Source organism: Phaethon aethereus, assembly GCF_964289735.1.
Source record: "Phaethon aethereus genome assembly, chromosome: 1".
In the NCBI taxonomy this organism is placed as follows: domain Eukaryota; kingdom Metazoa; phylum Chordata; class Aves; order Phaethontiformes; family Phaethontidae; genus Phaethon; species Phaethon aethereus.
Window position 1 is genome coordinate 138,298,979 of NC_138575.1, and position 27,923 is coordinate 138,326,901.

At 39.1% G+C, this 27,923-nt stretch overlaps 1 protein-coding gene across 2 annotated transcripts; it reads right to left on the bottom strand.

The window, feature by feature from the left end:
• Positions 1-5,533: 5,533 nt before the first annotated feature.
• On the bottom strand, positions 5,534-27,532 carry MSL3 (MSL complex subunit 3). 2 transcript variants are annotated; one of them, XM_082006351.1, is made up of 13 exons: positions 27,227-27,532; positions 25,142-25,224; positions 24,470-24,565; positions 23,815-23,915; positions 22,802-22,893; positions 21,867-21,989; positions 21,235-21,395; positions 18,053-18,211; positions 17,327-17,589; positions 16,831-16,940; positions 16,541-16,640; positions 16,025-16,109; positions 5,534-5,806 (listed from the first exon to the last, which is right to left on the bottom strand). In XM_082006351.1, the coding sequence occupies exons 1-13, from the start codon at positions 27,323-27,325 to the stop codon at positions 5,707-5,709; spliced, it is 1,572 nt and encodes a 523-aa protein (XP_081862477.1). In that variant the 5' UTR covers positions 27,326-27,532; the 3' UTR covers positions 5,534-5,706. The 2 variants fall into 2 exon arrangements, with proteins under 2 accessions (XP_081862477.1, XP_081862476.1); XM_082006350.1 differs by having other exon boundaries at positions 23,815-23,948.
• Positions 27,533-27,923: the final 391 nt, after the last annotated feature.

Consider the following 27,923-nt stretch of genomic DNA (forward strand, 5'->3'; position numbering starts at 1 on the left):
TTAAAATATCCAATAACTTGACTAGACATTCACACCATTCAATTCACCTGGCTTTTTCATTTTGGCTCTACTTTTGAGCCTACAAATAAAATCCTAATTCTATTTAACACATATTTGATGATTATACCTCAAAATGAATCACAAGCATCTAAACACTTAAGAAAACTACATGCAACTTGCTTAGTCTGAGTCAGAACCGTTCTCCTCCTTTCCATCGATCTTGTAAGCATGTTTTTGTAATTTTCTAGACTACAAGAAAAATATAAGCAAGGAAAGAAGAAAGGGAACAAAGTAAGAAAGTACTTGGGAGATCTCTTTGTTTCAACGACTTTAAAGATTAATAACTTATTAGATTGATAATTATTAATAGCTTATAATTAAAGACTAGAAAAAGTTTAATAAATTTAACATCTACTCAACATTCACAGGTATTAGAGGCACAACCAGGACACTACTGCTATGATGGAAATATCTGCTGTCCATTTTGCGAGGAACTCAACATATTTATCTCTACATTTCTCACTATATAAACACACTCTGTCTTCTGGCATTGCACTCAAATACCCCCATGAACATATTGCATGATTCAACACTAATACCTGGGTTGCTTTCCCCAGAAGTAGATCCAGTATCTTGTATGGGTAAGAGAAAAAAAAAAAAGTCATTCTCAGTCAAAACCTTCCACCATTTCTAGCAACAAAGCAGCAAATTACTCCATTCCTTAGCAGACACTTTTAAAGGCCTGTATTAGTGCTGGGATTTATCAGTTTGCATCTCAGTGGTTATGATGACGATAACCACTTCACATGATGTGAGTGACCACTCTCAACTGACATACAGGAGAAACATACTATTTTGCCTTTTTTTTTTTTTTTATTTAAACACATTCTCCTTTTCCTCTTTGAGCACATTTATACTTCACTGATTTTATTCAGATTGCTATAGTCCTTACCCTTAATGCAAAAAAGTCATCTGCTATATGAATTAGAACGGAAAAATACGTAATGCATGCAATAGGGAGGATACACCGAGTTAGACTGTAGTAAGCATCTACATCTGCCACTCAGTCATTGCTGATAGCATTTTCCTGAAGCAATATATATTCCAAACTTTGTTTTGGGAGTTTGGAGGGGTTAGGGGGGTAGTATTGAAGTAAAAAACGCAAAAAATAGAGGCAGAAACACTGCATTGGTACCTCTGACTGCAGAAGTATAGTACCTGTGTTCAATAACTTCATACAGAAAAACAATGCAGCTATACAAAAAGCTGAAAATCCCTCCAAATTCATTGTTTCATAAGCAAGTGAAAAGATTGAATATGTAAACACATCAAGGTTGTGCTGATTATGGTCAAACACATTATGAAAGCAACATACCATCTAGAACCGTTGTTCCAGGGAACCTCATTACGCTGAGATGTGTTTACATAGAAAAATAAAGAGGCAACTTGACTTCTTGATGCAATGACCTCATATCACAAAGGTTGTACAGTACACAGGACAAAAATATATTGTCTTGATGCATTTGGCCTACGTACGCTTGCGTTGCGGCTATTTGGCATTTTCTTCTTCAATTCAGAGAGTGGAGTTTGTGCGCTCCAAAGTGCAAACTTGCTTTCCAGCTCTGTTAATAGGTCAAGAAGTTAAAAGCAACCAAAGATGCACCAGGCCAGAGGTTAAGATGGGGCTGTCTGTCCAAGAGCTGTCAGCATCGTGCTAGGTAGTACAGCTAACTACCACAATAAAGGCTTGACTTGAGACTCAAGTAAGGATAATGCATGTTGCTTCCTTACCCCCTGCCCTGAAAAGCTTATTTCCACCCCAGCATACATACTTTTGGGAGACACGCTTAAGCCTCCAGAGGGGAAAACGCCTCATTTTCAAGAAATGAAGGATTTACTATATATATGTATATATTTTAACTCCAATAACAATCTCCCCAGTGTATTTCCCAAGTGTCTTGATAACATGTTTTATGATGCAAACATGAAAAGCACTAACAGCTTTTTATTTCCAATCAGCTCTTCATTTCCTCTTTCACTGCAGACATTCCTCTCAGCATAATCCAGAGCCAGGTCATCCTGCACTACAAGGATGACAAGCTCCCACTAAATATTTCCAACATAACGGCTGACCACACACATGCTGTTTGCTCACACCTAATGCCAAGCAAAACCCTAACATCTGCATCAGCTTGCTTTCAGAACAGGACATGGAACATACTTTAAATTAGCACTTGGTCACAGCTGCCTTGGTCATCTCAGCGGAAGAGGATGCTACATGAAAGCCAGAGTTTTGAACCAGGAGCTTGAAATGGACCTTGAAAAACAGCAACAAGTAGCAAAATGAAGGGCAATGCAGCAACTCCAGATAGCGCACGCAAAAGAACAATGTGATTTTTTTTTTTTTGAAGCACGATAGGTACAAAGTAATGCCTAAAGTGAGGAATAAAACTGAAGAATGTGAAAGTTATATTCTGTTAACATATTCTTCTTTGGTAATCTTCACGATCTATGCAAAGCACTTTACATCCAGTCAGTGTCATACTTCTGTGGCACAGTGTCAAGATACTCGGCTACCTTCATATGCCGACAAAGTCAGAGCGGGTACTGGAATTAGTAGCATTGGTGCAGGCCCTTACACGGCAGCACACTTTATGCGCCACGGCGGCTGCATTACCTGCTTCTGGTCCCAGGCTGCGGCTCTTCTCCTCTGCCTTCTCCCAAGAACAGCCACATTCAAAACCCTACACCACACCTAATGCTGGAGCAGTCTACTCCTGAAAGCAAGTCCTTCGGGAGAGATTTACCAGTTTTAAGTATACACTGGTATAATTTCCTTAAATACACAAACAAAAATCCCTCAATCTGGAACCAGAGCACACGCGAGTTACACACACGGACTGTGTCAGTGTAAGCTGTTGCTGCCCATTATTAACCTCCTTGCTCAGCTCAGCTCCTCCTCCACAGGAGACTGCCTCTGAAGTCTGCAAGCACACTTGCTCATGTGAACACTCCCCAGCCTGCTTCAGTCACGTTTTCACATTTCTTCAGCCAGCCTAAGCCATTTTGATTGAATCAGATTAGAAACCACTGATATGAGTAGCTCTACCAACAGCCACCACCGAACAACAGCTAAGTGCAGAAACCTCTTTCATCAGTTCAGGTGGATATGAATCCCATCAAAAATCTCAGCCAAGGACACTCAAAGAGTCATAGATTCACACGAGCAGTATAGCTATAGTCTTAAGCATCCCCTAGCCACATGAGCCCTTGAATTGTCCATTCGAAGCTAATTTTGGGGGTCACATTGGTAAATCTCTCTCTATTTTAAGACTAGTAAGAACTACCCTCTTACACAATCTGGTTCAAGTTTTTGCAAGTCTCTTGCACTGCTTCGGCTTAAGATAAAAAAAATTAAAAATCAGGTATAAAAATAGGAAAGCAGTAAAAGAAGAGTGACAGTAGGGAAGGGGGATGTCAAAGATGGACATTACTGTAATTTAATATATAAACCTAAACTTTTTAAATTCAAAGAGATAGTGTCCAGGGAAGCCATATCAATTAAAAGTGTCAAGAAGCACAAAAGGGGATACTTTTGAGAAAAGTTTTTTGGTTGTTATGAGAGCAAGACAGTTTGTAATTCTATATCCCACAGAAGCTTCAAGAGAATTTACAAAAAAGTTTGTTCACATAAAGACTATACTAAGTGGACCTTCAGAATTTCCCTCCCCTCTCACATCTCTTGAGAATCATCACAACCTATTGACAAGGCAATACTGACAGTATTAATAACCTCTGCATGCTGAAATTGTCATTTGGTTAAACATAATCACACAATAAGACTTAAACTCTGTTCATAACCTCCCTTATACTCACAGGTACCAGCAGTGGAACAAAACCTGATTTGCCCCATTATACACACCCCAACATTCCTGCAATAGAAAGGATTAAGGATGGAGTTTCAGGCAGTATTCCAAGATTAGTCTCTTGTTAGATAGTCTTTAGTATTTTGTTGAATTGTCTTTTTAGAAAACCAGAGTCTAAGTCTAGAATGAAACATGTCTGCAAAGTAGATTGAGGTACTTGGATTCTGCTAGATTCAAAACTTCTGTAATTTGAGAAAGACTAAAGCTTACAAATGCTTTTTTTGGTACAACAGAAATGCATTTAAAAAGAGTAGTACTACTAAATGTTCGTGGTTAGAAATAATCCTCAACAAATCTGCATGCATCCATGTCAAACATTCATTTAACAACCATTAAGTTTGACTCTTTATAGATTTTTTTCAAAAAATAGAACCTAAATTGCTAAAACCAAGGCAATCTCTGTATTTTCAGTTCAAAAGCTTTAACATACCAGTACACTCTGAGAAGTGAGGGACAGTGAATATCAACAGTAGATTTCAGATTTCCTTTGGCCTTTTAGGCTAAGCTTGCCATTTACATTTGAAAGATGATTCCTCCTAACGAATAGTTTCTGTAGATCTGGGAGGAATGTGTTGAGGGAAATTTTCTGAACTAGGGAGAATTACAGAGTGATGATGAGCCTTGAGTCCTATTTTCTCCCAGTGCTTTTAAACTCTGTGTTGGTCTTGACAGAGCAGAAGATTCTGAAGGCCAGAGTTCTAAGTCACTGATGAGGTTTTGATGACAATCAAGATAAGAATTATATTCCAATATATTTCTACTGAATATGTTGTCAGATTTTTCTATTTCCAGATGTCTAAAGAGACATCCTTCAGGTCTGTAGAGGAAAACCCAATGATACAGAAATGGATTCTCTCCCTATGTTGTCAGTGCTCCTACCTCTCATTATATGCACACTTTGCAACCTCAAAAATACTAATTAAACACAAACAAGGTGTTTTAGACAGTCAAAATCACACATTTACACAGCAGCCACTGTGAACTTTATTAACAAAAGAAGTGTTTGCCAGTTAAACTGCCACCACTTTATTGACTTCTCTGCTTACTTGTAGAAAATCAGTTCTTTCATAATGGCTCTGGAAATCATTTATTGCCAGGTAAATGTTGAATCACTGGCAACATATGCTCTCCCGGGAACTCTGGCAGCCTTACCATGAAAAGAGCTATACACATCTTTGCAAAACGCAAAGTAAGCAACACGTCTTTCATTCAAGCAACAAGTCATTCTTGAGACAGATGTCATGCTAGCCAAACAGCAAAAACACCTTTACATTAAGCAATCTTTTCTATCATGACAGTTCCATGAAATGAAGTGCAATTTGTGAGGAAAAAAATCCGTAAGATACCAGTTATGCATTCTCTTCATGTAACTCTGTAGTCAAGTCTTATTTCTCAGGCTGGAGAGGCTGAGCTAAAATGAAACACAGCACGATGATCTATCTTCATGAAAACGTCCCGTTTCTAATGCATCTGCTTTTGCCTCCTTTCCTCTTTAATAGTCCTGTGCAGTCCTGTGCATTAGAAGTCAGGACAAGGCTTCTTCATTCATCTGGAGTCAGAATTACATTCAATCCTGTAAGCAACCCACAAAGCAGTCTGTACACATCTCCGAAAAGAAGTTCTCCATTCCTAAGTAATCCAACCATCACAGAAGATATTTCCCTATTTCTTGAACTCCAGAAGTTGTTTTAATTCCTTTTTCATCTTCATCTTGTAGCCAAGTGGCAAAACAGCATTGTCATGGGCTACATACAGTAGGATTTAATCTTTATTAATAGCTTCAATAGATTGCCCGAGGATTTTTAGTACTGTAGTAGGCTTCACATGCAGCTACATAAGCAGATTCTGGGAAGAAGTCATCATGGTATTCTGCTAAAAACCTGAGAAGAAAGCACACCAAAAAAAGAACAGAACATGAAACATTTAAGAGAAAAGCTATTTTCAATTTAATTTTTAAGCTCAGCAAAACAACAGCCTGGAAATTAAGAGTTATTACACTTTAAAATTTGGCATACAAAAGGCTTGCCCTATTTTTACAAGTTTTACAGCTTTCCCCTATCATTCTTAAATCCAAATAGCATTAAAAAAATAGCTCAAGCTCAATAAAAAAAAAAAATCTGAAAGTTGAACCTACACTCAAAAAAGAATGCCAAGAACTATCAAAAAAGGAAAAAAAAAAGTGAGATCATTCTGGAACTTCTGTCAGTCACCTGCTCAGCATACCACTTTAATCTATGTTAGAACCAGGATTTTCAGTTATCACTATGTCAGTATCTTATACAAATGTCCAGTAATCATTAAGTCAAACTCTACCTTTTAAGGTAAGTAAATCTAAGATTTGTTCTTTCATATGCCTGTGCATTTAGGGTCTCCACCCCTCATGAGTATCTGATTTAAATATGGCTCTCAAAGACAAATACGCATCCTTTGCAAATTCAGTTCCCTAACTTCAGACTTCTCCAAGCCAGTCTTCAAATATTGTTCAAACAGACAAGCACCCAATATTTTATCATGTCTTCCTGCTCTGCTAACATAAAATTCTTTCTTTCGTTTAGGACTGAAAGCTACTAACACCAGTAACAAACAGATAAAATGACTACAAACTCTCTGCTCTTTCCTTTGTAAACAAAGATACCAGGTATACAAATGGGGGCAAAAGGGCAAAACAATTCTTAAACCCTGAAGCACATGATCAAGTTGTACTTCAGAAAAAAAAGACACTCAAAAATACCTGGATATTAAAGATCAGCACCAATAAACATGGCAAAATGTTAGCTACAGGTTCTCTGAGTTACAGTAGGAAGCAGTGGAAACAACAGGAAACAATGTCATTTGCAGAATCTGGTTTCTCTCAAGAACTACTGGCTAGGGAGATGACCTCACTATTGGAAGCTAAAAATATCAGTTTTGCATAACCAATACCCTGGACATAGAAAATCCAAATTAAAAAAAATGTACAGGTGAATGCAATTAAAACCATAGTGTTTCTCCAACCTCACTCACAGCTACACTGCCTGAACTAGGCATGTCCTTGGATCTTAAGAAAGCCAAAGCATCAAAGAATACTGACAAGATTCTCTATATAAGGCAATCTAAATTTAATCAGGAATATATTAATTGCTGAGAGCTCATACATAAAGGTTACAGCACAAAAACACAGATAAATAAAAAAAGGCCAATTTTTACACACACACACTTGTACTTAAACATGGGCATCAAACAAGTGCTGAATTGGAGTAATAACTGATTAAATCCTACTAATTCAAGGAAAAGCAGTGAGAAATACAAGCCTTTCTGGAAGAAATCAATCCTTCAATGTGTCATCATTTATTTAGAAGGCACTTTGTCAGCTTCCCCCATACTTGCTTATTTCATACGAGTTCTGTAATTAACGGTATAGAGGGACCTAGGGTAGTTTCTGATGTAAATATTCCAGGTTTAAGACATGGAAGTGAACAGGCTGGACAACCAATACACTTCCAGAAGATCAAATGGCAGCTTCTTTTTGTTTTTGAACATTATCTAAGGAACTGAGCAGAAAAGACTCTGTTACATAACCCGTAACAGTGTCTAATCAAGCACATAATTTCTGTCAATATTCACCTGGGGCAGGCACTGCCAAAAGGGAGAAATCTCTTTCTTGTATTTAAAGCAAGGATCCAATTGGCTCTGCCACAAACTGACACCACGTAAGCTATCATAATAAATGCGTAAGACCTAAGTAAATTTGAAGTTCCACACAGCCTTCATTCACACAATTTTAAGTGCCTTAAATACTTTAGCATACTTTTTGCTTATAAGTATTCGTACTACATTAATTTCTCATTGGGTCAAACAGCAGCTTCCAATTTTATTAGAAAACACCATGCAAAAAGGATTACATAATTAAGGTTGAGAGATAATTAAAAAAACTTCTATGAAAACTATATTGTTAAATCAAAAAATTTTTTTTAATATTACAGCATGTTACAGCTGCATTATACCAATTTCCTAGTCACAGATATAAAGACATTTAAATAAATTAAATAAAACATCAGTGAAATATTTTCCCCTGAAATGCAACAAACTACTAAACAGTGAATCCAAATTAGTTAAACTTTGGCAAAAGAATGAGCCTGGAAAAAACAGTTTTATTCTTTTCTTGAACTAAAATAGGACAAATCTAGACTAAAGCCACCAATACTTGATTGATACACTGTTTGAACCACATGACTTACGTGATTTGCTAGCCCTTGTCATTAAAACCGTTCACCACCTACTTTTCTAGGCTTGCCAGGCCATAAAGTTGCTCTAATACTTTATAAAATGCTTTCTTCCATGAGATAGAGATACCCCTTAGAAAATAATCCAAGGAAACACAAAAACAATTCACACAGATTGTCCTAATCTTCACTGAAATATGTCATTCATTCGCACTACACACACCCCTTACTCTAGGAAAACCACTACAAGACAGTACTGAAATTATAGCAAATTACAAGCTAATAAAATACCTGAGTCATCAACTGCTATGACCTCTGACTGTAGTTAGCCACTTTCTAGGATACATGGGGTTGGTAGGAAGTGAGTGTGATAAGGCCTAAAACTTACAGACTTGAGTCTAACATTTAACATACTTAGATTGCACAAGATTAGGATGAGCCACAAATGGAATTTAATTAAAAATTCATGTTAATACATGCACTGATGACTTCAAGACATAAACAGTGAGTACGAACTACACGGGACAATCAAATTCTTAGTGTCATTGGCTAATATTCCATAAAACACAATACCAAGTGCTAGATCATACGAAGCAGTATGTTTTAAAAGAACATCAATAAAACAAAGGAACCCGTAGAGGATATTGGGTAGCTGACAGTTCTAAGAATTTTAAGGGCAAGTAATGGGAAACAGGTTCATTTTCTCTTACAAATTTCCTGACTTGTGCTTAAGATCAGTCATAAATGCCAGTTTGGTGCAAGCTAAAGTGACAGCTGGTAAAGATGAGAAGTTTTAGCCAAGATGCTTGTGGCACAGCTACAATCCCCCCTCAAAAAAAGCAGGCAGAATACATGCAGTCAAACGTACATCTGTGTTCTTAATGTAACAGTTGTGAAAAGCAAAATACTCCAGAGCTAGAAGATAAATTACTTTCTGCAGAGAAGCAGGAGGAAACAGGCAAAAGAACATGAGGTCAGCCACTGTCCCAATCCCTTGTATATCTGTAAACAAAGAGCAGTGGCCCTTATAAAGCTACTTTCTACTCAAATTCCAATGCAATGCAGAAAGCTGGCACAGAAATATTCGAAGTCTACTGGATATTTCACTAATGCTTTGCTCTTAGAAAAGCTGAAATAGCACAAAGATCAATTTCACTGGCACCTGCAAGTCATGAGCCAAGATTTTAAAACAGAGGGAGCTCTACTTAGGAAGCAGAGCCAATATCCAGCTATAGATCAGAAAGTATGTTGCTATTTAGCTATTCAGAAATTGTTTCATTACTTTTAACTTACAAACCTGATAAATTTGGTCACTTGTTGCATTATTGCCTTTTTCATTTTCATAATTTTTACAGAGTTCATATGTGTATACCTACACAGTGACTGAGTTTTGCGATGCACAGATGTCCACACAAACATCCTGGTGTAAGAGTGCACACTTTTTTCTCATCATGAGCATCCACAAAAAGAATGCATACGCTTTACACTCCTGCTCAGAACATAGAGATAACAGGGCACAATGCACCTACTTCCCTCTCTACCACAGGTTCCTAGAAGAGCAACACTTCAGAAACGACTAGAGGGGATAGAGACAAAGGAAACAGACACATGGGCAACCTAGCTTGAAGAATTCCTATGTTCTGATCTTCAGGTGTAGCAGTCCGTAAGCAAGCTTACCTCAGATGACTCCAAGCAATAGCCTCACAAATATACTATCATCAGGCTGAGAGTTACGCAGGCAGATCTACCAAAGAGAGGCACAGAACTATCGTTATCCACATTAAAAGGCCACTTGACATATATATATGTCAGGAACATTTCTCAACAGTCACTGAATTAATACAAGCTTTAAGAGCATCATCTAGTAGCAAAAATGTCTTTGTCTTGGCACTGTCAACACAACCTTATTACCTGAACACTCTTTGCATGAAGAAAAACAATCTTCTAAATGTAAGCTACCGTGACATAAACAAACTCAGGGATGGCCTGAAAAGAGTGAAAATTATGAAGAAAGGAAAACCTTAATAATTTTAAGAAGGACACCTGAGCCATAAAGGTATAAGAATACAGAGTTAAAAGGAGAAGCTTCCAGGAAGGTAACATCTTACACACTTTCGCTACAGCTCTTAGTTCTAGAAGGTAAGCAGATGCTTTGATGAGATCAGATACCTGGCCTAGATGCTGTCTGAAACACAACTATTAATGATCTATCTACAGGAATTTCCTTAAAGAGCATGATAAGTCCTAACTCTAGGAGTCACCTCATCAAAAGAAATGTAATTTGCAGATTAAGAAGTTATCTCCTCTCCAAGACTACTACTCAAATGCAGGAGTTGAAAGCTAAAAGGCTTAGTTTCACACAAAAGTGTACGCCACCACCTGCCCCTCACCCCCTCCAATTGATAAGCATGTCTCCATCTGGAGGCTGTTCAGGGCAAAAGCTCGCCAACACAAAGTTCATCATAATCCCAATGCAGTCAAACAGAACAAGTGAAGTGAAAAGTTTCAGATGTTTATTCTGGTATCCAGTGACTCAAAAACCATGCCAAAGGAACCAGCAGGCTTGTTTTGTTGACTGGGCTCTTGTTACTCATCCACATACAGAAACAGAGATCATCTTCCTTGGCCTTTAAGGGGCAAGTGCAGAAAACTGTGAAGATGCCAATCTGCCAACATAACATTTCAGGTAATCAGGGTCAGCGGAAATTAAAAGTGGTACCTTCTAGTAGACCTCTTGGGAAAACAGTCCTACAAGAGCCCTTGGTTTGTCTTAAGGATGAAGACCCACTTTTGGCAAGGCCAGCACAGATCCCACAATCAATTCCTGGAGCTGCCTTCTAAAAAAGCTACCATAACACTTTAAATATTTTGGGCAACCACTCACTTTAGATGCATGATCCAAACCTCTGCTCTTAGGATTAGGAATATACTCCTCATTCAAATACCCAGGCACCTGATGATTTGGTAAGCAGAAAGAAGAGAAGCAATCCACATGGTGCAATTTCAGGATTTTTGGCAGAGCAATCAAACCTTAGTCAAGAACAATAAGCACACATGAGCAGATTCTGCACACAAGCCAGGCAACAAAAGCCTACCGAAAATAAGAACCTGTAGAATACCAGGTACTCATTGACTAAGATGCTTTCAACATAAAGGTGCCAAAATTGAAGGGACCCAAAATGGCAGTTTCCCTTCTACCCATCCAATAAACACAGCATAGCCCAAACTACAACAGTAATAATGCCCTAAAATAAGGCATATACATTCACTGTGCAAGTAGAATTCCTTCATTTCAAAGTGTTTCAAAACTTAAAAAAAAAAAGTTCCTTTACCTTTTTGTGCCTCTAAACCCACACCTGTCCATTGACACACAAAACCCCGATTTTCTCACATTTAGGCTCCAATTCCATGAAGTTTTCTAGTATGTCATAATTGCTATGCTGCACAGGTACTTTTTGTCAAGTAACCAGTTATTCCCAAAATAGGGAGGCAAATAGAAAAGCCCTAATCAATATAGGAAACGGCAGCAGAACTGCATTCTTTGTGATCCTTCAAAAAGTTATTTTTAATTAGTTGCCATCTTGCAACTTTATTAAGTCACAGTGAGCAAGAACTCCATCACAAGCAACTTCACCTAAAGATGTTTTCTATTCTATTCACCATGTGCAATGCTTCATTTTTTCATTCTCAGAAAGCCACTAATAACCTCTCATTAACTGCACATTAGCACAGACTAGTGGTCATAATTCACCACTGCAGTTACATATAATAAAATCACTACACCACTAAAGGAATGTTGTGTTATCAAAACCAGAGATCTATTTCTTAAGGTTACTTCAAACAATTTGTCATCTTTCTATATAAACATTATCACAGCCCTCTAATTTGGTCACATTCTGGTTTGGCTTCCTTTCCATAAAATAATCAACAGCATTAAAATACTTCTCTACCCAAGGAGCAGAGTGGCACAAGCATGTTGTAAAACACCAGGGGGGAAAAAAAAAAAAGGTTCTAAAATGAAAGAGATAACTTACAGGATATACTGAGTTTGAAATATCAGTGGGTTTTTAACAAAACCAAAGACTGTGACATTAAGGATGTAGTTTTCCATGAATAGAAATACTACATATTGGCCTCATCTGGAAAAGTGTATTAGAAGTTTTACAATCATTATTTTAGAAATATTTCATCACTTATTCTTCTGTATTTCATGGAAGTCAAAATACCTATGGCTTTCTGAAGTGCTGTACCATTTTGTTTTGCTTTTTTTGCCCCCTACCATGCAAATGACATTGACTGAAATTACCTCAGTGAAGATGGGTCTTGCTATTCTAAAACCAGACATGTTACAGTCTCCTAATTTTTAAGTATCTCCTATGAGTCAATAGTCCTGAGAAGCAACCTCTCTGATCCCAAAACAGTTTTCAAAGTCAAAGCTGTGTTCAAATCAACGGAAACAGCAAAACAAAAACCAGTACCGTCTTGCCTATCATTTCTCATCACTTAAGCAGCCTCTGGAGGCCTGCTAGGCACCTCACTATACAGAGAGGTCAAAATAGAGCACACAACAGCATTTCATTAAAAATACAGCTGAAATAACAGAATTGTTAAAATGCAATACTTACTCTATCTCAAAAACTATTAACAGGCAGGAAGATTTAATCAGGGGTCCTTTCTTACTAAGATGACCAGTCAGTAGACACCAGTTACTGTATTAGCTTCCACTGCTTGCTCCTGAAGACTAAACTCAAACTGCAACTAAAATTCAGAGAAACCAACTGGCAAGTTTGCCACTAACGTCCATTTCAGACCGTTGATCTTCTGCGAGTATTATTAATTATTTCAGAGCTAAATAATTTGAAGAGAAGACTAAAAGTTTTGTACGTAATTTGAGAAACTAGTTTTCTTTACTTCTGCAAATTCTATAATTGAGAAATCAACTTTTGTGTTCTCCATGAATAAATTTTCATTATGTACACTTGTAGAAAGCTGCACTAAGCACAAAGGGTACAGCTTCTACTTAATATGAAACTCGAAAAGATGTACTTCATACATCCCTTAAAAATATATGTTGTCTGGGAAACTGAAATCAATCTTGCCTAGCAGCAATCTGAGGGCATGACTGGAAAACAATACCCATGTAGCATCTCAAAGTGAATTTAATGCATCTATCAAGTACTGAGTAAAGTCAATAAAATAAGCTTCTAGACAAAGTGTTATATTAAATAAGTCTCAGTTTCTCAGCCCACATGAGATTAATAGTACAAATGTTAAATGAAACTGTAAATTTTAGCCATAAAATCATAATACAAAATTAAATCAGTATCTATGCCAGAACTAAATCAGTTGTGTAGCACATGAAAATTTTATTTAAAAATACATAAACTACTTATGCTTGGACTACTCTACCTAGAATTCAAGGAAGATTCAGAAACAGTTTTATTAATGCAAACAGACAGCTTCAAACACTTGTCTGCTATTAGAAAGATAAAGAAAAGGAGAGTATTTCAGCTTGCCACTCGAGAGCAGTTCACTAAAAGAAATTAGGCAGTCTTAAGTAAGCTGACTGCTATCATCTAATGCATACAGACTGTGTAGGACAGTTCTTACCTTTCAAAAGGTAAGCCAGAACAGAACTGATGGAAAATATTTTTAATAAACATCGATTAATCCTTTCATTCCCAAAAAGGAAAAGACAGATGTGAAAATGAAAGAAGAACTATCACAAGATGTCACTTCAGCCTCAAGTTCTCTCTTGTGATGAGAAACAGATAATGCAGAGTATTTCTGATAAAAATCAAGTCTAAACAAGTTTCTAGAAAATGTAATTCTTTGACGACATTCAATGACATATGGGACAAACAAATACTCAAATGAAAGACGTCCTAAAGCCCCAGAACATGTGTTGAAAAAAAAAAAAATCTAATAATTCCCATTGGTTTCTATGTTACCTATTTGAATACACAGCAGCGTATCTGGTAAGGAAACTAGTCTAACAAGAGTATTTATGACAAAGCTACCCAAGATCAAATGCTTCCTACAGCAGTAACTGTAACTTGCAAGCTTTTTCTATACCAGTTCTGACAAAACCATAGACTTCATTGTTTCAGCATAGAAAAGAAACCTTGAGAACAGCATCAGCAAAACATATGTGACACTGGCATAGAAAGCACTTGAAAAAAACCACACAGCCCTCAAATATTTTGTTGTACCAGATATGCGATATCCACACTATGCTTGCCTGGGGGGGGGGGTGTCATTTTGGTTTAGTTGTTGTAGTCTGGTCTTGAGGACTGAATGCCTCCTAGTACTGGAGCACACTTCTGTTTAAGTGTTTTCTAAAAGGAATCAAGCTTGTGTACTCGGAGCACTCTGCAGTGCAACACAAAGCATGCTAAGTGGGAACTACTGAGAGATTTGCTTCAAAAGCACAGTTCTAGCTGACCTAAAAATACTGATGTGGAAACATCTTCTGCCTTTTTTTTTTTTCTCCTCTATTCATAGATGACTACACATTTCAACAAGATGGTCAGATGGAAAAATAAACACATATGGATACTACCAGTAGAACTTTCAATATAATCACCTCCCTACCTGTATAGGGGTGGGGGGACACGTTTCCTCCTTCCCTCTATTTCACTCCACAACAGCTCATCCATAGAATGGGTATGAAGAAACTGCATTTAAGATGCTAAAGAGTAGAGACCTGCTCTGACCAACACAGAAGAATCTGAACAGCCAGAGGTCTGATAAAAACCAATTTGATCCACAGTGAGTTAAGCACCCTGAATAATATTGACTCCAAGCAAAAACACATTTCCAACAATAAGCACTAATGCTGTCCTGTTTAACTGAAAGGTATTTTGAATACTCATAAGGATCTGACAAAATAGAGACATAAAAAGCAATGAGTAAAACTTAAAAATCAAATGCTTCAAGTGAAAAAATTTTGTATTGTAGAAACTTTGACATTTGAGACACCTTTTATTTTCAACAATTAAAGTAAAAGCATTTTAAAGCTTTCACCTCTCTGACCTCTAACAGGACTTTTGATATGCTAGTGCCACATTATGTTACTCTGCAGTATGTGGCTACTTAAGAGTTTTTGACCAAAAGTGTTACAAGTTCCACATTTGTTCCAAATGTTGACCATTTACAACACCTTCTCCTGTAAGTTTTCCTTGGCAAATTTAATTTCCACTGTATTGATGCTGCTAATACAGTGCCACACTAGATATCTAACTACCACGACAATGTCATGTACTTGACAAACAAAGAGTACTTGACAAACAAAGCTGGTCATGGTGCAGGTATGGCCATACTGACTCCAGCTGTGGAGCTAGCATGATCAGAAAGAGTTTGGGTTCCTCTACAAGCCACTGCATTGCACAACAGAGAAACCTTTCTGTTTAAAGCTCAATTAGGACAGGCTTTTCTTTAAAAAAAGCAACCCACCATAATTAAAAACATGTTGTAAACCACAAGTTTCTCCCCCTGGTAATATCAATGCAACATCAAAACTCTCAGCTATGCTCTCAGAAGTAACAATGTTGAGTTTGTATTTCTTCATAAACTTGGTTTCTTAACAAAGTCAGACTTGTTATTGTATACATACTAGCAAATAAACTTTCATACTTCAGTTCTCTAGCACTGTGTTTATCAAAACTCCAAAGTATGGAGTATGGAGTTCAGGTTCCCTTCAATTTGAATTACAGAATCAAAAACCTTGTATTAATCTTTATTCAAATTGTTATTATTAACATCTTATATTAAATTTTATCATATTCTTGTAGTTACTGAAAATTAACATCTTATTTTAAAAACCCTTTGTCATTCCAGGACACTTAGATCTATGTAACAATGCAAACACTGTTGTGGTACATTGTGTCACATTACCTCAGGAACATTTCGAAGTGTTTTACTAAAGCCTTTAGGTTTTTGTCAGGAAAGCACATCTTCCCCAGTATTTCTGGTAGCTTTACTGTAAATAAGAGAAATAATGTTTGCACCTGTTCTTTTAAAAGCAACTCCTAATTACTTTTATCTACTATACAGAAAAAAAGAATACAAAAAATTCTCCCTGCAGCCTCCACTTTTCTTTGCAAGTTACTCAGTGATCTTTCAAAACCTTACTAAAAACAAACATGCTGAGAAAGTGAATGCTGCTTTTTTACTTTTCTTAAACGAAGGCTTACAGAGACACTAAGAGATAAGTAAGTTTATGAATAGCCTAAGAGTTTTAAAGAGACTAAAATGTCTGCTTCTCCAAGAATAAAACTAAATGCGATAAAGCAAACAACAAATCACATGGATACAGTCACTAAAAAAAAACCCCAAAACAAAAACCACAAACCAAACAAAAAACCCAAATAAAGCACTTCTGATTCAGCACAGAGTTTTGCATCAGTTTACCAAACATCCGTAGCAAATGTTGAGATCCATAGATATATGAGGGAGGTGGCGGTTGGTCACTTGGTGGATAATTCTCTGGCATCAATTTCCAGGACAAAACCTAAAGATAAGACATGAAAATGTTGGTTATGAAATCTTTATAGCACCGTAAGTAATTTAGTCTGTGCAGAACTTCAAAATCGAAGATGAAATAAGTAACACAAACAAAACCTTTTCTTACATAGCCCTATTCTGAGGTCAACAAAACCTTTAATCATTGAATCTAAGATAGTAACATAAAAATCTGTTACCTCATTCAATTCATTGTTTCTTCTACCTTCAAAGCCAGTAAAAACCGCACTCCCCTCTTTGCTAGGAGTCAAAGTTATAGGGGAAGATGATCCACTATGGACAGGGGTTTCTTCAAAAGGGAAGGAAAAGCAAAACAAAAGAAATCAGAAATAAAATGTCATTATCTGTTTTATGGAACTATAAGCCACTAAACACAACTAAGGCCTGCTGCTAAAATGTTTAAAGTCTTAAACGCTGTAATTCAATAAATGCTATCCTAAAGTAGGCTCACATTTCTGTGAGCAGCTCCTTGAATTCTGTTGAGAAATACAGTACCAAAATACCGAAGATATTGTTTTGTATTTCTCCATTTTGTATAAGCTTCAGAGAGAAAGAACAGATACAAAAAGTAATGAATTCCTACTCCAATCATTCAGTTCACAGTCCAGATCACATTAAATTATTGCTCTAAACATGATTTTAAGTCATCTTCTTTTTTTAAGGAGCAAAGCCTACTTTTTTCCAAGTGCAAGAAGAGCTTTGGCATAGAAGCTGGGGTCTCAAGATGCCGTCGTTTCGGTTGCGGGGAAGCACTGCTTTCCGATAACCTATCACAGTTAGAGCTATGGCGTGTAGAACGCCTCAGTGATTGCAGAATTTCAGGTTCAGCTTTTCGTCTTTTTGGCGTAGCTGGCTCCCCCGTTGTAGGTTGGCTGTCGGTTGACTGAGGCGTTGGTGGATTCAACAGAGGAGGACTTGGGGAAAGCTCCTCCTGATTTCTAAGAAATAAAGGCAGCTTTACAGAAGTGATCAGGGTTCTTCACCCAAAAAAGATCCTTCTTGTTTCACATTGTCTTGTTAAATCCTTATTCAAATTAGACAGTCTCCTCCCAATAACTATCAAAGTAATAAGGCCTTATTTTAAAAACAGTTTTCCAGAAGCTATTTATTTTCAAATTTAAAAGTTAATGAACACAAATTTACATTTCAATGCAAATTTGTTTCCCCACGAAGCTGCAGCGTAACTCTACACCAGTCAGTAACAAACCCCTTTTGAAGTTAACCAGATAGAAATTCAGAACCTGAATTCAGGCAAACAATTCATGGAAAACTTCAACATTTTATCAAGACAATTTTTAAGTCAAAGTATGTGAGAAATCATCCTATTCTGAACACATAACCACCTTCTATTCCATTTTCCTCAGGAGAGAAGCAGTATTAGACTCCTTATACCCAACCTACCTGTTGGTATTTGTTGAGTTTTCTTTGATGGGAAGAAAGAATTTTGATGAAGTAACCTTCTTAAATTGAGCTTGTTCGTAAGGATAGAGCAAAATTAATGGAAGTGTGAAGTCAAAGGTTATTCTCAGCCCATCTACCATCTCTTTACATAGCTCAACACTAGAGAAAAAAAAGGGATTACGAATTTCAAAGCTGCATGTCAAAATTCTTCAGTGTAGTTGTAGGAAATTCCTTTTTAATACACATCATTAACATCTTAACTACGATATACTGACTTCACTAAGTAATGATGAGTGATTAAAAGCACACTTAAAGAGACAGTGATTGCTGTTGGTAACTTCAGACAAATACAAATTTTAAAAGTCTGCCTAATAATATAAACCAAAATCATACAAAATTCTGTTTTATTACTATTTACTGGACTAATAAAATCTACTTTACAGTAAATAAAGTTAGTTTTTCATGTAAGCATTATTTTGTTTTTCCAAGTTTACTAGGCTCAAAAAAGAGGCACCTGCCACAAAAAGTATGAACTCAATGGATTGAATCTCTGTCTAAAAGGCACATGCAGAATTTGATCTATAACCACCAAGATGCAGTTAAGGCTGTGCTTAAAGACATATCCAGTGAACCAACAAAACCAGATACATTTGCATTGGAGATCAGTTTCCAGTGGCCTGCTCCTGGTAACCAAAGCAGTACATTTAGAGGCTACTAGAAATTTCAGCTTTGGGCTTGTGTAAAAGACTCGCAGCGCTAAGTGGTCAGTAGATGCGCCAGTACAAGCAGAACCAAGGACATTGACGCCAGCCTACCTCCAACACCTCTCACATCTATGAAGGTACTCATCTCTCATGTATCAAGTGCATATCACAGAATCATTAAGGTTGGAAAAGACCTTTAAGATCAAGTCCAACCATCAACCCAACACCACCATGCCCTGAAGTGCCACATCCACACGTTTTTTGAACACTTCCGGTGATGGTGACTCCACCACCTCCCTGGGCAGCCTCTTCCAATGTTTTAACACTCTCTCTTTAAAAGACATTTTTCCTACTATCTAGTCTAAACCTCCCATGGTGCAACTTGAGGCCATTTTCTCTCTTCTATTGCTAGTTACTTGGGAGAAGAGACCAACACCCACCTTACTACAACCCCGTTTCAGGGAGTTGTAGAGAGCACTGAGGTGTCCCCTCAGCCTCCTTTTCTCCAGGCTAAACAACCCCAGTTCCCTCAGCTGCTCCTCATAAGACTTGTTCTCCAGACCCCTCACCAGCTTCACTGCCCTCTTCTGGACACGCTCCAGCAACTCAACATCCTTCTTGCAGTGAGGGGCCCAAAAACGAACACAGTATTCGAGGTGCGGCCTCACCAGTGCCAAGTACAGGAGCACAATCAATTTCCTGTATATGTATGGTAACAGTAATTCGATTCTGCCACAACGACCCACATTAGAAATTCCATACCTCCTATTAGCATTCCATACCGCCTGCTAAAATTGCCTTTTTTTTTTCTTTAAACACTATATAGAAATTGGGTGAGGGGACCATCATGTGCGGAAATTCTATCACACTGGAGAAGGTCAATTACCTTCTGTGTCAAAGCAGTAAGGGCAACGCAATAAAGTTGTCAGCTGAATCTCTCCTACTTAAGACCCCACCTGGAGTCCTGCGTCCAGCTCTGGAGCCCTCAGCACAGGAAAGACATGGACCTGTTGGAGCAGGTCCAGAGGAGAGTCACCAAAATGACCAGAGGGCTGGAACAGCTCTCCTGTGAGGACAGGCTGAGAGAGGTGGGGGTGTTCAGCCTGGAGAAGAGAAGGCTCCAGGGAGACCTTACTGCAGCCTTCCAGTACCTAAAGGAGGGGGCTTACAAGAAAGATGGGGACAGACTTTTTAGCAGGACCTGTTGCAATAGGCCAAGGTGTAACGCTTTTAAACTAGAAGAGGGTAGATTTCAACTAGATCTAAGGAAGAAATTTTTCAGAATGAGGGTGGTAAAACACAGGAACCGGCTGCCCAGAGAGGTGGTAGATGCCCCATCCCTGGTAACATTGCTGTCAGGTTGGATGGTGCTCTGAGCAACCTGATCTAGTTGAAGATGTCCCTGCTCACTGCAGGGGGGTTGGACTAGATGGTCTTTAAAGATCCCTTCCAGCCCAAACTATTCTACGATACCTAATAGATCACTGAAATTATACACATTTTCCTTATTCAAGCACCTTCTTTATTGAGGAAGTCACTTAAACATACACCTTCAAAAATCATAATGTGCATACAACCTTCTGTTCATATTTCTGATGTTTGATCTAACTTCTTCTTTGGGAGATTTTATTACAAAGAAGGAAAGTATCATTAAATCTGTCAAATAACAAATGACATCAATAATAATTTGGTCTCACACACCAAAATATTTCAAGGAATAGCCTAATTATGTACCATTGAAATAGAGCGTGGTAACAAAAGTCAAGATTTCTCATTGGTAAAATACAAGATTTCACCCCAGTGTAGACTCAGATAAAGAAGCAGTCGCATCTAATATTGGGAATCTTTAGCATATGGAAAAAACAACCAACAGAAAAAGTCATACTTGAAATACACAAGATTAACGCACTGCATTTGTGGCATACTAGAAAAATATACAGCTTGGCTGAGAAAGCAGCAACCGAGACACAATCAATTTTAATAAACAGGATTGGTGTTACTACACACATTGTTTCCCTACATATTGACTCTACGACTTAAGATATGTCAATTAAGAAAAAAATTTAAAAAAATCACCTGCACTTGGTAGTTCTCTTGTACGTGTTTGTATAAAACTTTTATCCTTTATAAAATTTTAACTCATTGCTAAAAAAATTCTTCATGTAGACAATAGCAACACATTCTTCCAAATATGTCACAATCATCACAAGAACTTACATGATAAAAGGAGATATTGATGCTTTTGCATAATGTCTTTTCAGACTATAGGGACTCTCTCACCGATAAAACAAATTGCCAGTGTTACTGTACTACAGGTATCTATCAACTATTTTAAGCCCATAAATAGATATACATCACAGTATATCTATAGATAAGCTAGCTATATATAAGCTCACAGAAGTGAACAACCTTGAAACAGAACCTGGAATGCAAGGTCATGTTTCTTGTGACAATAGCGCTGAACTAAAGATTACTTACTTCTTCTCTGGCGGCACATAATGAAGATTCATATTAGCATGTGGAGTCATCTGATGGTGCCGAGATCTTTCATTGGCTGAAAAAGCAGCATTAATAGCAAAATGTTTCACATATGACTCCAGGATGGTTATTATATTTGTCTGACAAGGAAGCTTCACTAGCTGAAAGAGAAACAAAAAATTAATGTCTTACAAAAAGAATTAGAAAGTATACCAATCTAAAACAGGAACTTGTAATGTACCAACTAGTTTAATAAGCCTCTACTGCATGAAGTTATTTCCAGAGTGATTAATGTGAACCCTTAAACTGCGTTTTTGATCAATCCTTTAGAAACATCTGGAGAAACAAAAATATGGTCAGGTTAACAAGCTTACTACATTTCCAGCTTTAAAAAACAATCTTTACTCTAAAACACCATTGGGTACTGAAATGTTACATTCTTAACTAGAATGACAACTTGCTGTTTTAGCTATAGAGAACTCTGCTCCCTACACTTTTTGTTCTTCCTTATACTCTCTAAGCTCACCTTTGCAATGAAGTTCAAAAAACAGTTGTTGTTATACGCAAGAACTACGTTTGATGCCCTCCCCAACCCCCCCATGCACATTCATTTCATAGCTTTTATTTCATACCCGTTTTCTTCTATTAATATAGTAACAGTCTTCCTCAAGCTTCTTTTTCAAGACTTCAGGAATTTCTATGCTTATTGCTCTTTCTTCCATGTCCCTTTTTGTGTGGGTGTCTTGTTCTTCTTTCTACAACAAAGCAGTGCAAGAAACAATATATTGGTTGTGCTTATGAATATTAGTGAAAAAGAACTTAAGTAGTCAGGATGCAATACAACAATCAAGTTTTGTCATGCAAAAATAAAATATATAAAGTACAGTAAATATTTAAGCGGATAGTAGCCTTATTGTAAGCAATTTAACAATACTGCTTTGAAGTCATCTGTGAATTCATTTTTTAAAGCTTTTTTGTTAATTTAGCATTCACTTAAGTATTAACACAAAAGAATGAACAGAAGTTTGTTAGGTTTTGCTGTTTCAGATCACCCACACTGTAGTAGTTAGATTCCATAGACCTTCGGAACACCTGTTTACACTGTACTTTCTTTTTGACAGTGTAAAGAAAATAAATGGGTTTTTTTTAAGTCAGTCTTCTACATTTTAAATTAAGATCATGCCCATTTCACAGTAAAATACAAAAGCCAGAAAGATTCTGCTGCTATTAGGATTTGTCCAACCTGCATAGACCAGTAAAATTTTACAGCACCCACAAATCTGGATAATCTAATTTGCTATGTTTTCTCCACATAAGCTTTATGTGTAGAAAAAGAGGAAAAGCAACAAATGTGTATCTTTAGATTAATACCAAAGAATTCTACATGAATATGACATCCTCTATAATTAAAAAATGTCAACCACAGTAAGCACCAGGAATAAGAAAATTATGCTTTTAATTACAGCTAAATAACCAGCTGTGGCCTATATTTTATCAACTTCAATTTTTCCAGAGTTTCAAATACAGATGTTTAAATCCTATTAAGTTAAGGAGCTCATGAATATACCATTTCTGTCCTCTCTTCTATGTCACTTTCTTCACTTTTTATTTCTTCATCTGTTCCTTCATCACTGTCATCAGAAGAAGAACTACTTATAGCTGTGTAAAAGAGATTTCACATATTTATCTCACATTATTACATTGCAGAGGTTAAGACCAACCAACTTCAGGCCTCAAAAAAACCACCAACCCAGAAGAAACTCCCACAACTAGCTGCTTATATTTAGGGAGGATAAATAATTCTAATTGAATTAAACACACAAGCATTATTTACAGCACACTATACACTTGTTAAATACGTAAGGCAAGAAGTTTACAGGAAATATTCTTGCATTCTCTCTAATTGAAAAAACACTCACTTTTAAAAGCTCCCTACATTTCTGAACACTCAGACATCTTTCCAATCTTTATTGGACTTTAGTTCTGAACAGGTGATTAATGTATTAATCATTCAATCAGAAGGTCTGGATCTGTGCAGGAACAGTTGCCAGAACACCAGCTGAGTGCCAGCTAGTGTTCCTGCTGGTTTTCAAGCTACAAAGAAAAGTGCTATGAAATGAAAGAGCTGGCTTGAGAGTGAAATCAGTCAGTCAGCTGACTAGAAACAGACCTTTGCAGTAGGTAGACTGCGGGGAAAAGAAAATCTTATTGCCCCCTAAAATACATAGAAACACTAGCAGGGAAAGCATCTTGTTTCCTAACACCAAAGAAAACTGAGGGCTTCTTGTATCTAGAAATACTACACTAAAAGTAGCATTAAGGTCTGAAATCACTGATTAGAATAGTTGAGTGGAAGCATCACAAGGAAAAGCCTCTGGAAGATAAGAAGAAAGGAGGTAACTTAATAGATGCTTAGCATGAAACACAGTGCTCACTCTTCATATGACTGCCCGGGTATATTTCAAATAGGACTGTGATACTCTCGTGTCATCCTAATAGGAACTTGCAGCATGCACTGTACCCCTAGCTCAACAAGTTAAAGTCATCATGCCAGTTACCAAAGAATGAAAACAAGCTCACAGTTTTCACTACTCTCCTCATTTTCTTCAGCAGGAAGGCTTTTTAATACAGAGTCAACACCAGGCAACCTGCAACGTCTCTTCTTTCTTCCCTTTCTTCTCCTATGGAACATAAAATGGCTCACTGAAATTTGGCTAGTATTATTTAATTTGTTTGTCCTAGCTAATTACATGCACAGGAAACGTATGTTTGAGTTATTTTCATTAACTAATGCTGAAATAATTTGGACAATGCTTATTTGAGAGCGGATACCTTAACGTCCGTACATTACCTCATATTCATGTTCTCAAGCAGATCCTCAAGCCATGGCCAACCACTATTAGATTATTGCCTTTGGCTGAAAAATACTTCAGGTTTTCCTAAGTTATTTTTCAAGTACATTTCTTTGGGAAGATGTAGATGCAATACACAGGCGTTTCACAGCAACAGTTAGGAATAACTTAGTTATTCATTGTTGGTTATTTAAAGTGTTGTTTAATAACAATACGTAGGTATCTACCTTAGTATAAGAGAGGCTCCCTGGAATGCCCTGACAGTACTGAGACTATCTACAGCATGAGCTTAGAGGCCAAGCTCACTTGTAGACACCTGGATGTATCTGTTTGAATCTGAAAATGAATCTCTCATTCATTTTGAGACCAAAAGGATTTCTTACATGCGAGCCACAGCCTTCCGTGCCAATTTACGCTGTAATCTGCGGTTTTCGTCTGTATCACGAAGAACATGATCTTCAGCTGCCCATCTATCCCAGCTAAGGACAGGACAAAGGAAAATTATTAACGGCTATGAATATATGCCACTCATGATTACTAATGAATTAATATACATTAAATCTAAAAAGCACTCTTTTAATGTCATTCAGAAACATCTGCATCACAAGGTTTGCATCCTTTTGTATTCACATGGCTTCAATTCTTGTGTTGCTATCTAAAATCTCTCAAACCTTGACTTAACAGGCAATAGTGTTTGTAGCACCGACACATGCTGTAGATCGCAGTCAGGGATTGCACTCATGTACTGGCCTTGACAAACAATCCAGGCCTAGATTTAACAAAGTATAAACTCTTTTTATTAATGGAAACCTAGCAGCCACAAGTATATGCCACAGACAGATATCCCATAAAGTTTAAACTCACGGCTATCAAACTGATCCACTGAAATTTATGGATACAGACCAACATGTCAACACAAGCAAGTATATTCAAGGCATTCACAAAACAAAAAATATTCCTGCAAACACCAAAGTCCTTTGATATTCTGTGCAATGCTTTTCTTTGCATAAAATAGAAGAAATGGAAGAACTGAAGCCTTGCATACAGGTTCTTACCTTCTGTTCCAACCGTTAAAATGGATCAGATACTCTGGAATCTTTCTGCCTTTCTCATCTTTTCCAACAATAATATCAACAATCTGAAAAAAATATTGAATAGCATGTATTAAAAACTTTGAGAGAAAGTGAGCTTTCCAGTATTTAGGGAATTTATGCACAAAGGAGAAAAGAAATACGCACAGAAATTAAATATAACTTTGCCAGTGAATATTGATAGAGCAGAAGATATGGATTATACTAAATGTTCATAAAAACTAGCTTTTTTGTTGAGCACTTTTAAAGTTGGGGACTGCTAACCATCTTTGTCCTGTCCTCCAATGTCCCACGCTTTCAAGACAGACAAAGGGAGATGCAGAATAACGCAGTATCGCAATACAGATATGCAGATACACATCTGGGCTACTAACATTTTCTCCTATGTGCTGTCTCTTCATGCCCTCAAAGCAGGAGACAACAGAGGTTTTTTTATATATATATAAACCTCAGAAACGCTACTCTCTTGAAAAATGCTGCATCTTAGCCACAAAATATTAAAAGGCTTTGTGAATATCTGAGCCTTTGCTTGCTTTCTCTCTTTCACACCTGTAAAATGGGCCAGTCTGAAAGGGCCTGCATCTCAAAAGACATCTCAGGTGGATCATTAAAATCAGCATCAGGACTAGTAGTAACAAGGGAATCATTCTGCCTGCACTTGAATGGTGGTTAATAGACAATGTGTACCTCCAGATGCACCCAGTAGTTAGGCTACAGTAAGGTTTTAACTTGGGAGTCCAGAATTTAAGAACTAGTGATGGAGTCAAGGACAGTTATGCTGGAGTTTGAGGTATTTGAAAGTAAAGAAGGCACTACCATTTTTTGCACTCAGGTTACCTCTAGGGCTGGCAATTAAAGTCATTGGGGCTTATTCAACATAAGAATAGATGTACACACAAACAAGCTGCCCAAAGTATTACAGGAAGGTGGAGTTCCTGATCAAAGATATTTGAAAATCACTAATCTACGCAACTAGCAAACTTCCAGAAAAAGGTATGAATGTGGTCAGGAACCCAGCTGCAACACCTCCCTTTTCACCCCCCTCTAACAAAACAAAACAACAGAACTCTGTTTGCAAGTTAGGTACAGATGACTTAGGATTGAAAAATTATTTCATGTCCCACTGATACCCCATAACAACATTATACTTACACAAAGCTCTACAACTACTATCACTAAATTCTTAAGGCCAGGCCCAAGTGAGTCAGTCACCTCTTACTGCAACACTTACGGTCCACCGCTCACTGCTTGCTATCCTGCTTCTGTATACTCTCCTGTATCATCGGTACCATTAAACCCTTCGGGCAGTAAGGGTAGGAGAGCAGGGAGGGGGAATAAACCTAGCTCGGCTACGAAAGCGCAGGGCGGAAAATAAGATTTCAGAATTACTTTGCAGGTGTTCAACCGCGAACGGAAGGCGGGAACCGAGTCCGACACTTCCAGGGGCCCTGTGCGGCTCCGCTCCCTACCCGAGGTGAGCGCAAGGCCCCGACAGCCCGGGCTCCCTCGCCTCTCCGTCACCCAGGCAGCGGGACGCCTCCACCCCGCGGGGGGAAAGCCCAGGGGCCCAAAACAGCTGCTACGGGGCGGAGTGGGGGCGGTGAGAGAGCCAAGCCCCGCCGAGAGTCCGGGGTGAGACCCCCCCGGGGGCGATGCCGGCGGCACGAGGACGGGGGGGGGGGGGGAGGGAGACGCCCGGCAGCGACGGGTACGGCCTCGCTTTGTCTCCCGGTCCCGTGACGCCGGGCGGCTCCCGCCCTGCCGCCTGCTGCCCCCTCCCCGGGCCAGCGTCCGTTTTCCACAACAAGTGCTGCCGGCGGAGCCGCCGCCTCCCGGGCTGGGCCCGCAGCCGCTTCCCCCTCCACCTCCCACCCGCCCGGAAGGGGAACGACCGGGAGCGCGCGCAACGCCCAGCGGGGAGCGTTAACGGCAGCAACGGCGGCGGGCCGGGCTCCGCGGCGGCCCCGCCCCCCCGCGCTCCCTCCTGCCCGGCGCGCCTCGCCGCTGCCCCGCAGCGGGGCCAGGGCAGGGTCGCGCGCGGCGCGTCACCTTGGCATCATAGAGCACTTTAGCCTTGGTGGGGTCGGGCTCGAAGCAGAGAACTCTCTCCCCTCGGTGGAACTTAAATTTCATTCCCCGCGAGGTCATTTGTTCATCATGGCGAAAACGAGAGGAGCCCCGCCCCCTCCCGCGGGGGAGGTGCCGCGGCCGGCCCCGCCCCGCCCCTCGCGCCCCTTGCTCAGGCGGGAGGCGGGCGGGCAGGAGGGGAGGAAGGTGGCATGTAGCGCCTGGCCGCCCCAGCCCTCCAGCGGGCAAGCGGCCCCCGGACCGCGGCCGCTGCGGAGCTGGGCTGCTCTCCTGTGCTCGCCTCGGCCGCTGCTGCCGCCGGTCACGCGGGGTGCGTGGCACGGGTGGCTGGGAATCGGCGGCGGGAGGGGCAGCGTCGAGGGGACACGTTCCTCCGGGCGGGAGGGCGGCCGCCTGTCCTGGGCTAGGGGACCCTGGCCTGGTCTGCGTAAGGCGAGAGTTCCCGGCCCTGGCAAGTCGCCCGGCTGCGCTGCCCGCGCTGGCGTAGCCCCGCCGCCCCCCGAGCACCGCGGGCGGGAGAGCGTAAGCGCAAGCGGAGGAGAACAGAGGCCCTCCTTTCCGTCACTACTCCCGCTAAGCATCACCACACGGCTGCTGTGCGTCACTCTGTTTCTTGGGTTCTCCGCGAAGCAAAGAACCGCCCTGTACGCCCAAGATG

Excerpts from the sequence above, each read along its gene's own strand:
- MSL3 (XM_082006350.1), bottom strand. The coding sequence starts at position 27,325 with ATGACCTCGCGGGGAATGAAATTTAAGTTCCACCGAGGGGAGAGAGTT. Across the intron at positions 22,894-23,814 it reads TGAGGAGAGTAGTGAAAACT|CTATAAGTAGTTCTTCTTCT; the intron begins GTGAGCTTGTTT and ends TCTTTTACACAG. Across the intron at positions 17,590-18,052 it reads AACTCAACAAATACCAACAG|AAATCAGGAGGAGCTTTCCC; the intron begins GTAGGTTGGGTA and ends TTTATTTCTTAG.